The 16,282-nt window shown below is 33.1% G+C and overlaps 1 protein-coding gene across 1 annotated transcript; it reads right to left on the bottom strand.

Annotated features, from left to right (window-relative positions):
• Positions 1-4,750: 4,750 nt before the first annotated feature.
• LOC145813297 (uncharacterized) lies at positions 4,751-5,646 on the bottom strand. The gene is made up of 2 exons (XM_082908589.1): positions 5,420-5,646; positions 4,751-5,351 (listed from the first exon to the last, which is right to left on the bottom strand). Exons 1-2 carry the CDS (start codon positions 5,644-5,646, stop codon positions 4,751-4,753), a joined length of 828 nt encoding a protein of 275 aa, XP_082764715.1.
• Positions 5,647-16,282: the final 10,636 nt, after the last annotated feature.

Genomic DNA, 16,282 nt, shown 5'->3' with positions numbered 1-16,282 from the left:
ATTTTGCTCAGATTCTACAATTATGTTATGAGGATTAATAACAACATTCTATAAAATAACAAAATTTCAACAGATAATCCTAGCAAAAACAAAAATAAATTCATTCTATAACGAACAATAAAGTATGTAGTCAACTTAATTACTGAACTAACAAACCAGTCCTCAAAACCTCTCTATGACATTTTACATACACTTGGTGAGCATAAATCAAAAAGATTAGTTAGCTCACCAACATAGGAAAATAGACAAACCCATTTTTATAAACACTAGCACATGAGGCGTGAATGAATGACAGATCTCTCTTCCAACCCACTAAAAGTTGCATAAATAGGATGCTAACTTAGATGACTTCAATTCTATAAATAAATAAATAAATAATTAAAAAAAAGAAGAAAAAGAACATCCAAAATCTTAGAAATCCAAATTTCATTCATTGTTTTTGGGACATTTGAACAAGGGTCCCTCATAATGATAATTATTTTTGCGAAATTGAGAGAGAGAGAGAGAGAGAGAGAGAGAGAGAGAGAGAGACCTTCCATTTGGAGAAAACAAAGTCATGTTTGGTGAGTTTACAATCTTCCCTCTTCACGATAGCGATGGTAGAGGAGGAGGTGCTCCGGTTGCTAGCGAATGCGAGGAGGAGCGGCAGTGAGAAAGGGAGGGAAGCAGAGCAACGGAGAGAGAGAGGGAGAGGGAGAGAAACGCAGAAATAGAGAGAGAGAGAGAGTTGCTGGTTTGTTATGGTTTGGGTTGGAAACAAAATACATATATAATTAATAACAATTCGCAACTAAATATTTGAATAGCTAATTACTTTTTTAATCCCTCCAAAATTTGAAATCTCCCTCCAAATATTTTAGTTTTTTAGCGACTAAAATATTCTTTTGTAATATATTTTTGGCAACCAAACTTTTGATCACCAAAGATAAAATAATTTTTTTCTTTTAATTCGGCTACTAAACAATTTTAGTAGTTAAAACTAACTATACAACTACTAAAATATTCTTTTGTCGCTGAAAATATACTTTTGGCGACCAAAATTTTGGTCGCCAAAGACAAAAAATAATTTTTTTTCTTTTCATTCGGCTACTAAACAATTTTAGTAGCTAAAACTAACTATACAGCTACTAAAATATTCTTTTGTCACTGAAAATATAGATAAAAAAAAATTTTTTTTTTCTTTTCATTCGGCTACTAAACAAATTTAGTAGTTAAAACTCACTATACGGCTACTAAAATATTCTTTTGTCGCTGAAAATATACTTTTGGCGACCAAACTTTTGGTTTTCAAATATAAAATATAATAATTATTTTTTTTTCATTCTGCTACTAAACAATTTTAGTAGTCAAAACTAGCTATACGACTACTAAAAAAAATTTTAGTCGCCAATTGTGATATTTTTAGCGACTAAATTTTTTTTTAGTCACCAATAATCAATATTCCACAACTAAAAAAACTTAGTAGCTAAATATTTGACTTTTGCTGACTAATATTATTTTTGGTCGCCAATTCCACAACTTTTGGCGACTAAATTTTTTTTAGTCGCCAAAAGTGCATTTTGTTGTAGTAACATGTTCAAAGAACGATACATTCCTAAATTAAATAATAATATTTACATGTATTTCTGAGTGTTTTGACTTATAAATCAAAAACCAATATGCACTACTATTCTTGGCATAATCGACGAATACGCAATCAACAGTCTTCAGACCTGTCTTAGTCTTTTTAGGACTAGGAATAGGCACTTTAGCCAAATGCTCCCACACTTGTAAGTATTTGTAAGATGGTACTCTCCCATGCCACATTTCATAAGGTATTTGATTCACTTTCTTTCGTGGTACTTTATTAAAAATATAATTAGCAGAAAGTATTGTTTCCTTCCACAATTTCTGAGGTAATCCAGAACTTACTAACATGGCATTCATCATTTATTTTAAAGTCTTATTTTTCTTTTTAACAATTCCATTTTGCTGAAGTGAGTAAGGAGCGGTGGTTTGATAAATTATTCCATATTCTTTGCAAAACTCACCAAAAGGTGATTCATATTCACCACATTTATTACTTCTTAGAATTTTAATTTTCTTACCAAGTTGATTTTTAATTTCATTCTTATATTGAATGAAAGTTTCCAAAATTTCATCATTGGTTCGAATTAAATAAACATAACTATATCTAGCATAGTCATCTATGAAAGTGATAAAATATGTTTTCCCACGTCTAGTTTGAATTGATTTAAAATCACAAATATCACTATGAATTAATTTAAGTGATACCGTATTTCTTTCAATTGAATGAAAATGAGTTTTAGTTAATTTTGTCTCAACACAAATTTCACATTTATGATTTGAATCAATTTCAAATTTACGTAAACATTTCATATTAATTAATTTACGCAAAGATCCATAATTAACATGTCCTAATCTACCATGCCATAAATTAGAAGACTCAAGCAAGTAAGAAGAAGATGGATTTTTATTAATCATAGGAGAGACAATAGTCATTACATTCATTTTGAAAAGGTCATCATTCATGTAACCTTTTTCCTACATTTATCTTATTTTTGGTAAGTACAAATTTGTCACTTTAAAAAATTAGCCTAAACTCATTTCTGCTAAACAGAGATCCGGAAACAAGATTCTTACGAATATCCGATACATGCAACACATTATTGAGGGTAAGTTCCGTTCCAGATGTCATCTTCAGAATCACTTTTCCTTGTCCTTCGCTCCAGTGTCCACCCACCATTCTTTGGGATTTCCAACAAGATTGACCTCAGAGACAACGGCTGAAAGGTTTATGTCATCAACACCATTAAAGATTCTGTCCATTTCAATGACATTGTGTAATGCCCTAAATTTTTAGCCCAAATGATAAAACAACAATCATGGCTCTTTCAAGAAAAACTGAATATAAATATCCAAAATTACATTACATGATACAATAATTCTTCATGCAACAATACATTAATCCAACAACAAGTAAATAAACAAATAAATACCCCCAAGGGTTTACAAGTTTCCAAGGCTTGAGCCTGGTTACACAAAATGGTTATTCAAACCTACACAAATACAACCCTTGGCTTACACACAAAATCACAGCAAAATGAGAGCATTGTACTCCCAATACACATACTTCCACGCCCCTAGTTAGGTGGGATCACCACATCGTTTTCTGCACAAAAATCCCGTAGGGTGAGCATAAAGCCCAGTAAGAAATTCTTAACAAAGTATATACATTTTATACAAGTCTTAAGAGATGAAATGCACATGCCATGCTATGCCCTTTTTGAAGATAAATCACATTTTCATCTTTTGAAAACCATCATGCACAATGATATCATGCAATTTCAATTATTCAAAACTTAACAATTTATTTTAAGGGTGGTAAATACGACTCTGGTAATCCCTAGGTCGGTGTCTGCAAGTAGACTATACAAGTACTGCCAATTTGTCATTTTTACCGGTATTAACCGGAAGGCTTGACACCTATCCGCGCGAGTTTTCGGTCTTTCACCCCAGACTCTCAGGGCAACTTATTCAATATCATCTATACCACCTATCAAGACTTACCAACATATTTACCCCAAAATCATTCCATAAAAACTTGTTTCTCAACATTCTTTTTTCAATGCAAGTTTTCAAATCAACTTTTAAAGTTTAATGTAATCAAATGAATTGATATGTCAATAACACAAGATGAATATAAATACTTTTATTCCAATTCATCATCCAAGGAATAACAAAATTCTCTCTTCTCAAGTATCCTCAACAATTAGTCATTTCAAGACTATTTCAACGTTTTGAACAATAATTTCCAAAATGAACAACAATTCTCATATTCCCTGAAATTCATGATTTATATAAATATAAATAAGAAATTTTCCAAACATCCATTTATTTTGACACACAAAATAAATATAACAATATCATTCATGAATTTTCAGTCTCTTTTAAAAAAATCTCCAAATTCTAGATTTTCTTACCAAAACTATGCAACTCAAATCTTTTGAAAAAAAACTTTTCAAATCATCTTTTTTTTAATCAACGAAGATCAAAACCCATAAGATCATTTTAAAAGAACAAGAGACAAACCCACTTTCAAAATCGCTCAACTTCTTGAATTAACAATCAATTTTCAAAGCTATCAAAAGATGATTCCGAAAATCATACAGATCTTGCAAAAATATATATATAACTCTAAGAAAATCCATACCTCAGGTTTTGAAGAAGAAATGAGATAAAACCCTCAAAATCAATGGTGTCGAAACTCGATCTTCACCGCACACAATGAAGCCCTCGAGAAGTTAACCAACTTTGATAAAGAACTTATGGCAGAACTCTAATGGATCTGGAGAAATCAAGGTTTTGATCCAATTTGGCGTAGGAAAATGTAGAGAGAATGGAGAGGAAAGGGTTTTTCGAGAGAGGGATATATATACAAAAGTGATTTGAAATATCAGATTCATGAACTGATATAACATGGTCCACTCGAGCTTGGAAATCCCCGCTCGAGCGTCAAATACACTTTCCCAATACTTTTACAGACAGGTCAAACTTCTGAAACCAAACATTCTCCGCTCGAGCACATAAACGGCCGCTCGAGCGGATAAGCAACTTCTAATGCATTTTGCATTTTTGTTTTGGGGGCGATGCCCCTCAATCCCGCCAGGGCACTGCCCCCTGGACCCCCGCGAGCTAACCGGGCAGCTCGACTCTCGACATACTAAGCGAAGTGGCAAAACTGGGATCGCTACACATTGGCTTGAGCAGGTTTCTTACTTGACTTTCCTTTACCTTTGCACTTGCTACGATAATCTTTGGCCAAGTGTCCATCTTTGTCACAAATATAGCATTTGCCATTAAACTTGAATTTCGTGGTGTCCCCTCTCTTAGAGCCTTGTGAGGAATTTTCTCCGAAGAATTTTCGTTTCTTTGCTTTTGGTGCATGTTCTACTATATTTGTCTTAGACTCCATAGGATGCTTTCTAACCCACTTTTCAGAAGTCCAGTTGTCTTCCTTAATTCTCAATCGCACAATCAACTCTTCCAAAGTCATTTCTTTGTGCTTGAGATGGTTTTTTAATTCCTTCCATCCTTGTGATAATTTTTTCATTAGATCAGCGACTTGGAAGGACTCACTTAGTGACATGCCTTCTAAATGGATGTCATGCAAAATGAGTTGAAGATCTTGAACTTGGCTGATCATAGTTTTTGAATCAACCATTATAAAATCCAAAAATTTGCCCACCACGAATTTCTTCGAGCCAACATCTTCTGTTTTGTATTCTTTCTCCAACGACTCCCATAATTCCTTTGTCGTCTTGATAGGGCTATAAACGTTGTACAAAGTACTATCAAGCCCATTCAAGATATAAGGAAATCCACACATTTCCAAGCATTGACCACAACAACCACTTGCCAATTGGTTTCATCATTTTTTAGCACAGGAGCATCCTCACGAAGGAAAAGCATCAGATTCAATGTAATAAGATAGAATAGCATTTTCTGCTGCCATCTTTTAAAGTTAGTTCCTAGAAACTTTTCTGACTTTTCCCTGTGATTTATTGGGACTGTCACAACAGCATCAAGGATAAGGGTAGTCGCAACACCAGTCGGATTTGAGGTATGAGCAGTTTCAACAGCCATGAATTAGAATTTTAATACTACACAAAAAATTAAATCATAAAACACAGAATTTAATTCTGTAAAAAACAAAAGAAACAAATTGAATCTTATATTTCAAATTAATTTGAAAATAAATTTTATTTAAACAAATTAATTCAACATAGAAAATTATGATCACAAATTAATATTCTGAAAAATTCAATGATAAACAGTATATTATTACTATTTAAATTTTCCAACAAGAATATTACTTTGTATAAGCACAGAATATAAATTCTGTAAAACCAAATCCAATGTCAATAATTTAGAAAACTAAAAACTAGAATTTTAATTATTGAAAAACTTAGAATTTTATTTTCGAAAAAACCGGAATTTCAATTTTGAAAAAACCCACATAGAAAATAAATTCTGTAAAAAACTATGAAAATGAAACAAATGAAAATTCTGTATAAACAGAATAATCCGAAACTGTCTTAAGATTGTTAGAATAATCTTTTGTGCATAATAAAATAACTTGAAACAAATCAAACAACTAAACTAAATTACTTACATAATTTATTTATCGAAACAGATTACGAACAAGGATGATCAAGTTGAGTGTGTGACATTCTATCCTTAAAACAGATTCACCCCGCTTAGGTGCTTGCAGAATAACGGAGTCTATCTCCTACAATACAGTGATCTTACATAGATTGTAGTGGCACTACAAACAATCTGTTCAGCAAACCAGAACTTGTGTTCTGCATTCTTAGAAATATCTCTATGAACTAATATGAAGAATAATGCAAGAAAATAGAAAAAAAAAATTGGGAAGAAAAAAAAACAATTGAATTCCTTTTGGACTACTAGAAAGGCCTGTACTTATAGACAAGGTGGTGACTGTTCGGAAGGTCCAAACAAGTCTGAATTTGAACTGAACAGGTGCAAGATTAAATCTGTTGAAAACAATTTGAATCTACTGGAAAAAAGAAGAGAATTTCGGATTGGTGTGAAAGGTCATATTAGTTGGAGTTTGAATTTTCAAATTTGAAATTAAAAATTCCGATCAAAAATTTTTTAAAAAATTTAAATGAATTTTGCCCAAAAACTTAATGGTTGACCCACACCCATGCCTAGCCTGGACAGACGGTGTGCGTTTGTGGTATTTGATTTGAACCATCCTTGGTCCATAACTCTCCCCTTCACAAAACTTGGGTGCCCCTTGGGGCCCAACTCAAGGGTGCCAATCTAGAGTTTATATCTTCATGTAAACTCCCTCTCTGTTGCAACATGGGACAACCAATTTGACTAACCGACATAGTTTCCTCAACTTTTCTAAATTTCATGAAGTTGAAAATAACGTCAGCTTCTCATTTACTCAGAAATGGTTTTGATAAACTGACTTTGAGGTGTGACTTATCATGCGGCAAGGAACATGTCACCACTTGAACCCACCTCAAAAGGCGTGTAAGTCCTACTTATTTTTTAGCTCAAAATTACCAAAAAATAAGCCTATAAACCAATATTTTCAACAAAAGCTTTAGCCCAGGCTTCGAGAATAACATGGTGTATTTATAGGATTGCTTATATCATTCTTGGTATTACTAGTGCACCACTCGAAATCATAAGGTTTTGGGTGTCAACATAATTAGTTGGTACGAAGGACATGCCTTCCAGGCTTTGATTGAACTATACCCAATGTTTAAAGTATGGGTATGAATCTCGAAAGCTATACGAGTCTACAACGTACCATTACATAGGTTGACAGTCAACTGTAAAATACCATAGTATAACCCTTGGAGTGTCTAAGTTTAAGTTTTGGCATTTGAATTATTTACCTTTTATAAAATAAAAAAAAAAAATTGTTATTATTACAATTTTTAATTATTTTAATAATCCCTTCATAAAAAGAACTGATACTTGAACTTGTGTATCGATGTAATCCTTTTATCAACAATCATCTAAAATTGAGTGAAAATTGAAGCATGAATGACTAGAGGTGAATATTATCTAATTTTTTTGCTTTCTACATAGTCAGCGTTTGGCAATTATTTTTTTAGTTAGATTTTTTATTTTTTGACTATTTTAATTTGAAACTAAAAAGTTCGTTTGGAAAGATTTTTTTATTTAAACTTTTGTAAAAAAAAAAAAAAAAAAAAAAGTGAAATGACTATAATTTATATGTGATATTTTATTTTATTAATTTTTTAATTTATTTTACCTTTTAGTAGTTAAATTAGTCAAAAATCCCATTGCCAAACAAGATTCACTCAACAATCATTCTGTGTACAAGTAAAGCCCATCATAATTATAAAGTAATTGACTGCCATTATTGTTGTAGAGATAGTGAATCCAACATTAAACATGACACTTATTATGTGAATCTACATGAAAAGATGAAGAAAAATCCATATGGTAATAATAAAAAGTATTCCTATTAGGTAATAAAAAAAGTTTAGGGTACAAAAATTAATAATAAAATTGAATCCAATCATCTCATATAAAGTGAGTTTCATTTTGTATGGACTTCACACCGGTGTGAAAAGTTGTGTTCGGTTTCTATAAAAGTAAAAAAATATGAGTGATTCTATTTGGCACTCAAATAAGAGTAATGCTAAAAATCTCAAAATAGCTATCAAATGCCTCACATGGGTGTGGGACCCACACCATATCCATGTGAGATATTTAGTAGAATTTTTAAAGTCTTTAACATTTTTGCTCAAATAATAATTTAGTACACGCAATTAAAATTTTAAAATTTTAGTTTCTATTATACCTTAATGTAAATTTACTAATAAGGACAATACATATTAAATCTTTTTTTTCCCCCTCATGGTACACTCAGATTCAACTCTCTTCATCTTCTTCCTCAATTTTCAATTATTTTCTCTTCATTTTTCTCTTCACTTTAAAGCTCTAATCTATCTCACCAAAATTCACCATTATTATTAGGAGAAATCTACAACGTGCACTTTTTAAAATGGTACACATGGTAAGAAAGTTATAATTTCTATTGATAAAAGTTATGATTATTTGTAATATGTGTTATGATATTTTGTGGTAAAGTTATAAATAATAAATTTATGATGTGTACCGTAAAGTTTAGAATAATATTTTGTTATGACACTTTGTGTTTTTGTTATGACATTTTATAGTGAATAAAAAGTTATGATTTTTATAGTGAAAAAGTTATAATATTTCATGTTCAAGTTGCGAAATTTTGTGAAAAAATTATGAAAGGCATATCCTATGCACTTTTTTAATGATGCATATGGTAACATCCCCCTTATCATCAACATCGTTATTATATAGATATTTTATTTTTGTCCTTTTAGGTAGTTGTATCCTAAACTTCGCAGTATAGATTTTTAGAAGATTATCTCGCTTTGCATCCTATGACATTCAAGAAATAACCGTCTTTGGTTGAGCAACAAAGAGAGGCTGTGATTGAGAACCATACTTGAATCAAGTTCTTAATCTCACCTTCCATCTTTTGCTATTGTTGTTGTTGTTTGCTGGAGACTATGAGAGTGATATGCAGAGATGGAAATTGATTAGATTTGAATACATATTCTTTGCGTTAATGGATGATAAAGTGTGTGTGTATATATAGATATAGATATGGTGGTGGGCTTAGGGTTGGTTGATGGATTTTCTATTTTGTGTCTGCTCGTCTATCCTCTTCGTTTCGCATGGGTTAGGATTCTAGCATTGAGAGAGAGAAAGGAAAAATAAAAAATAAAAAAAAACTAAAGTGATGTAATTTGAGATTTTTGATTGGTTTGTATTTTGGTGTACTTTAGAGAATAATTTTTGAAAAAACATTATATATATTAAGAGTAAATTATAATTTTAAATAATTTAATAAAATATATTGAGAAATTAAGGCTTCGTTTGGGAAGAAGGGTTGGGTTTGGTTTGGGTATATTTTAGCCACAAAAAGACAAAATAGATTTTTTAACCCAATAAGACAAAACATCACATCTAACCCATAATCATTATATTCTTTCTGTCACAAAAATTTAAAAAAAATCAAAAAATCCTTTCTAAATGAAATTTTTTAACTCTAAACTAAAATAACTAAAAAAATTAAAAAACTAACTCACCTCCGGAGCCAACTTAAAAATACTTAATGATATTTTTGAGTGTGAATAGAATCTCCCGAAAAACTTAAAAATACTTAATGATATTTTTGAGTGTGAATAGAATCTCCCGAAAAACACGTAGGTTATAGCAGTCCGCTATTTAAAATCACAAACAGGCCTACTGATGAAATGCTTTCAACCCAAGCGACTTTAGAGAAACCTGACTGTCTAAATAAGCCCAATAGTAAATCCAATAGTCAATTTTTCACTAATTGGTGCTGGGCTGGACTGGGGTTCGTATAGCATTAAATCAAATTCAAAACACTATGAAATATTGTCAATTCACATCTAAGCCCATTTTCGTTTTTCTTAAACCTATGTTTCTTCCAGAAAATATATATATATTTATAATCTATGTGTATATATATAGGTTGCTTTGGTAGAATTTTAGAATTATAATTTGATAATAGAGTTGTATTTTGAGTTTGTGAGTTTTGAAATATGATTTGAATGTGGAAAATAAAAGTATAATTTAATTCTATTGTTATTATAAATAATGAGTTTTAATGTTGGAGTTACAAAAGGTTAGGTGTCGTTTGGTAACACTTACGTTTTTAATTTTCTATTTATATTTACAAAAATTTTAAAAACTCAAATAAAAACTTGTTTGTTAAAATTTTTGATTTATAAATCAATGGTCTCAGTTTATAAATTTGGCCAAAAAATGAAAATACAAAAATGTGTTTCCATTTTCAGTTTTCAGTTTTTTTTTTACCACCCAACACTAGCCACTACCCGCCACCATTTTTCACCACCGCCTTCCGCCACCACCACCTACCACCCACCACCAGCCACTCGCCACCACCATCTACCCCTCGCTACCACTACCACCAACCACCTGCCATCCACCCGCTACCACTCACCACCCGCCACTACCATCCACTGCCCACCACCACCACCATCCGTCACCTACTTGCCACCACCACTTACCACCCACCTGCCACCACCTGCCACCTTAGCCACCCACCACCACCAACCACCCACCTGCCACCACCATGCACTACCACCACCACCACTCACTTGCTACCACCTACTACCCGCCACCGTCACCCACCCACCTACCCACCCACCCACCACCACCCCCTACCTATCCGCCACCACTCATCACTACCCACTTGTTACTACCTATCACCAGCCACCGTCACCCACTTACCCACCACCACCACCACCCGCTACCTACCCGCCACCACCCGCCACCACCTGCCACCACCCGCAATCCGCCACCCACCTGCCACCACCACCACGACCACCCACTCGCTACCACCCACCACCCGTCACCGTCACCCACCTACCCACCCACCATCACCACCCACCACCTACCCGCCACCACCCATCACCACTAGCCATCCGCCATCCACCCGCCACCACCACCCACCACCCGTCACCACCACCTACTCGCTATCACCCACCCATCCACCCACCCACCACCACCACCCGCCACCTATCCGCCACCACCACCCACCCGCCACCACCACCCGCTATTCGCCATCCGCCATCCACCTGCCACCACCACCACCCACTTGCTACCACCCACCACTCGCCACCGTCACCCACCCACCTACCACCACCCACCCACCCGCCCGCCCGCCACCACCTACCACCAACAGTTACCCACCACCCACCGTCACCACTTTCCACCATCGTCTTCCGCCGCCACTTGCTATTTCTCACTCTTTTTTATATTTTTAAATTTTTTTAAACATTTTGTCAATTACCAAACGCGCTTGTAGTTTATGTTTTTCTAAAAATAAACAAAAAATAAACAAAAACCAGTTTATAAAATTTTTGTAAATATAAACTGAAAACGTAAACGTTACCAAACACACCCTTAATAATAGAGTTATGAACACATTTTATAACAAATTCAATACACTTGTTATAATATTATAAGATAAATTAGAAATGCACCTCTTGAGATTTGTTTAAAATAAAGATTACCCCTATAGCTGGAAAAATTACAAATATTCCTTTGTTAAAAATTTTTATTTAACAGAATTAACTGAAAAAATAAAATTCCTAACTATTCTTTTATACAATAATTAAATTACCTGCACAGTTGACTGATGGGGAATCAATAACACAATTGACTGATGGGGAATCAATATATATATCAGCAACTTTTCTCAAAATAAGAGTAGTAACTGAAGCTGATGTATATATGAAATCTAATGACTATTTTTAGGCATATGTGTCCTGAGCATCTTGGAATTGTGGACCATATGGATCATGGCTAGTAGAGGCTTCGGATGAGGCTAATCCATCTAAAGCATCATCTTCATCTTGTGACTTGGCTTGGGCCAATAGTAACTTTGCAATCTGAATAAGTTCTTCATTACTGGTCTTAGACTTGGGCTTTGACTTGGATTTTGAAGGCCCAGAACTAGCTATTGGGCTCCCAAGTCTGACTGTGCTAAGAGGAAGTGGGCTTCCTAGAATGACTGAAGTAATTGGGTTCTACTGAGAAGATTTAACCATTGCAGGAGTAAGAGCATAAATATTGATTGGAAATTCTTACTGGACTTGTTCAATAATGCGTTGGGCTTTGAAAGCATCCCACCATTTGACAAAATGCTAGCTACTGACTAGGTTATTGGAAATATTGTATTGCCATTTAACTATCTAGGGGACTTTATATTTGGACATAAAATGGAGCAATATAGGAAATTGACTTTTATGTTGACTCAATTTATAAACTGAAGAGAAATAATTGACTTGTTCCATTAAATTAGTAGGAATAATTTTTGGGATAGCACCATGTTGAGACCACCATCTCAGAAACCATGAAAGAAATTTTGACTTGAATTTATGGTCAAAAGAGAAAAATCAGGAGTGACTGTATGACTCATTTTGGTAGAAAAGGATCTTAAACCAGATATTAATATGATCATAGTAACTATATTGTATCTTATGATTGGGAAGGTCACGAAGAAGAAAAGGGAGACCCCATTCATCCATGTATACAATATTGTGTATGTATAAAGAATGGTGAACAATTTTACTAGCATTGACACGGTCATAGATGGGTTTGATGACAATAGACTAGTGATGAAAAATGATGTCTTTATAAAAAGTAATTGACTTTTTTGGATGGGAAGGAATGAAATGCCATCCAGAAGGGAAATAGGATGTAACTAGTTCATTGACATTGTGAATATTTTTATAAACTGGTTCTTTGTAGAAAAGATAGACTGTTGGGGGTGTAAGAACATAATTTGTTCTTGTAAATCTGTATGGATTATTAGGAGGCATTGGAGTATTGGACTGACAAGTAAAGGGATCTGAAGCAAGGGCAGAAGTGTAACTAGGTTTAAGAATGTTAGCAAGCATTTGGTATCTGTTGACTAGATCAATTGGAGGAGCAACAATAGGTTGACTGGTTGGAACAATGGCAAGTTTAGAAGGAAGCTTTTGACTTAACATCTATAGTTGAACAAATAGAAGTTGATTAGCATCTACTAATAAGATATAGCTTATCAATATGGGAATTAAGAAGATTAGTGTAACGGGAAATCAAATTGTGTTGACTGCGAATTTGTTGGAATTGTAAATAAGGATCTTGGTCAATCATTTTTAAACAAGTTATTTGAAGGAACAACAACAAATCAATTTGCGATATCGAGTGACTACTAACTTGTGTGTAGAACAATAAGGAGTAGGCATGATGCGCACTATCCCTCCTGTAAAAATTATCGGGTAAAAAAATTAGGGATAGAATTTTGACTACTAGGAATATATTCAATATCAAAATCAAAGATACTTAAAATAGATTGTCAACGGGAAAAAATATGTTTATTAACAAATTTTGAACATCTTTTTGTAAAACATATTTAGCACTTTTACAATCAACTCGTAATAAAAAAATTTTTGATTTAAAATATCATCTTGAAATTTAGTAATACGTAATACAATAGATAAAATTTCTTTTTTAATAGTACTATAATTTTTTTGTGCTTTGTTCCAAACACCAGAATGAAAACGAACAATTTGTTCAGATGACTTATGAGTGATCTTCTGAAGGAAAACGCCACCATAACCAACATCAGAGACATCAGTTTAAATAATTTTGAATGAATTTTTAGTAGGAATACCAAGACAAGGCAAAGTTTTGATATATTTTTTGACTTGTTGCACATTAGCAGTATGACTAGGGGCCATGGAGGAGGATTATCCTTCAACCGATCAAAAAGTGGTTGACAGATTTTCCTAAAATTTCATCAGGAAACTTAGAGGCGAATTCAAAATGGAGCGGCGCCAAAATTTGATGGGTCGTTTCACACACTAAAAATAAATATTAAACTATACCAAATTCTTTAGAATAATAGTAAGTCCAAGTATCAATTTACAGAAATAATTGTGAGATTAAACTAATTTAATTACTAGATTCCTAAATTAATTTTGATTAAAAAGATTGATGGATATTATGACTGAACAAGAATTAAATGAAATTGAATAATTAAATTGGCAATTAAAATTGGGGTTCGAGATATTAATTTTTGAGAAAAATCCTAGGGCAAAGAATTCACCACTAACCATATAAATGAGATTTAATATCGGCCAATAATTGCAATCCGATTTGAAATAGCCAATATTTCACAACTATAAGTTTGAAATATTGATCAAGAGGGTTGTTACATTCAACGTACAGGCACAAATCATCCCGAGTAGCACGAGGCGTTTGCTATAAACTATGGTAGCAACACAACCCATCTCTCGTAGCATGACTCGTTTCATACTTTGAACACAAACACAAAGAAAACTAATGTATGGAAAGCATTAAATAATCACAGATAGTAAAATACTTGAAGAGGTGAATGGAACAATTATTAAAAACTTCTAAATCATCCATACATTGATTCAAACCGAATCACAATCAAAGCTTATGAAAAATCCTATTACATGGCTAGGGTTTCATCAAAACCCTAAAAAAGAATAACCTAGCCACTCATGGAGGAGTGGGAAAAGTTGGAAGAGATGGAAGCACCCATAAAAATTGCTTCTCAAGCGTAAGGAAAAATCACCTTCTCTAAACCCTAGCCTCCCTTTTCTTAGAATAAATTTCGAACCCTAGGTAAGCCTATTCTTCCTTCCTTTATTCTCAGTAGAACACACCCAAAATTCTGCACACCCGTTCCTAGGTGGGCCACTTGAGCGCCTATGTGGGCTGCTCGAGCAGTGGTGGGCCCGCACGTGCGGTGGAGCTGGGCCGCACGTGCGATGAGATGGCTGGCTCAGATTTTTCACTTCTCGCATGGAGAATCTGTTTTCATATTTCCTGTCAAATCTATACAAGTGCACGAACACATCATCTCCGCCAAATAAACATAATTAAAAAACTATAAATGTAACTTAAGCGACCTCAATGTGGTACCTTTCAGCCTACATCAATCGGCTAATTGGAAGAATAGTACTTCGATATATATCATAATCTAAAAATCTGACTTTGGTTTGAAATAACTTAATTTTAGAGGCAAATATGACTAAACCATTATGTTTAATAATCTGGAGGAAAGGGTGAAAATGTTTCCAATATTCATCTATGGATTTAGAGAAAATAATAATGTCATCAATATAAACGATAGAAAATTTGACTAAAGGGATTGAATATTTCATTCATGATGTTTTGAAATTCACTACGTGTATTTCTTAAACCAAAAGGCATAACATTCCATTCGTAATGACCAAAGGGTGTAGTTAAAGCAGTTGTATACCTATCTTTAGGGTGAAATTGTATTTGCCAAAATCTACTTTTAAGATCAAATTTACTAAAAATGACGACTTGACTAAGACGTTTAATTAAATCTTTTTTATTACAAATGGATAACGTATCTATTCTAAAACTTTATTTAAAGGTTTATAATTGATGATTAATCGTGGAACACCGCATTCAAGTTAAGCATTTTTATTAACATAAAAAGTAAGACAAGACTAAGATGACTTACTTTTATTAATGATATTATTTTTAAATAATTCATTGATTTCTTTTTTACACGTTTCGACTAATTCATTATTCATTTGAATTGGATGAGATTTAGTAGGAATTTGCCTTTCATCAAAAATTTTAATATAAGGAAGTATACCTACATGTTTTTTCCTATGCCAGAAAGTACTAGGTAAAGTAGAGTAGACAGTAGTTTCTAAATGGGTTTGGAATTGTTCAATTTTAGAAACAAGAATGAGATTTGTTAATTGAAATTCAACTCTTTTATATTTGACTTCTTCCTTAAGAAACTTAAGTTGTTTTGTTAATCGGTAGATAGATTGGGATATGGAACATTCTTTTAATTGATTTAATTCTTTGATTTCAGAAGGAGATAAGAATTTAAAGGTTACTATTTGACCAAAAGCTTGTGTTGTTATTCCATGATTAGTGGTGGTGAATGGGTATAATAAAAAGATAAATGGAGTTCCTAAAATTACTTTATCTGTCATATTTCGAACTAAAACAAATGATGTTTTAAAACAAATATTATTTTGACAAATATATACTTTAGGTAATTTATATTTAATAGACATTTGACTTCCATTAGCAGAAC

The sequence above is a fragment of the Camellia sinensis genome, chromosome 15 (assembly GCF_055761805.1).
Source record: "Camellia sinensis isolate YWXY chromosome 15, ASM5576180v1, whole genome shotgun sequence".
Taxonomy (NCBI): domain Eukaryota; kingdom Viridiplantae; phylum Streptophyta; class Magnoliopsida; order Ericales; family Theaceae; genus Camellia; species Camellia sinensis.
This window is presented reverse-complemented; position numbering and strand designations above follow the sequence as displayed.

Excerpts from the sequence above, each read along its gene's own strand:
- LOC145813297 (XM_082908589.1), bottom strand. The coding sequence starts at position 5,646 with ATGGCTGTTGAAACTGCTCATACCTCAAATCCGACTGGTGTTGCGACT. Across the intron at positions 5,352-5,419 it reads AAAAATGATGAAACCAATTG|TACTTTGTACAACGTTTATA; the intron begins GCAAGTGGTTGT and ends TGGGCTTGATAG.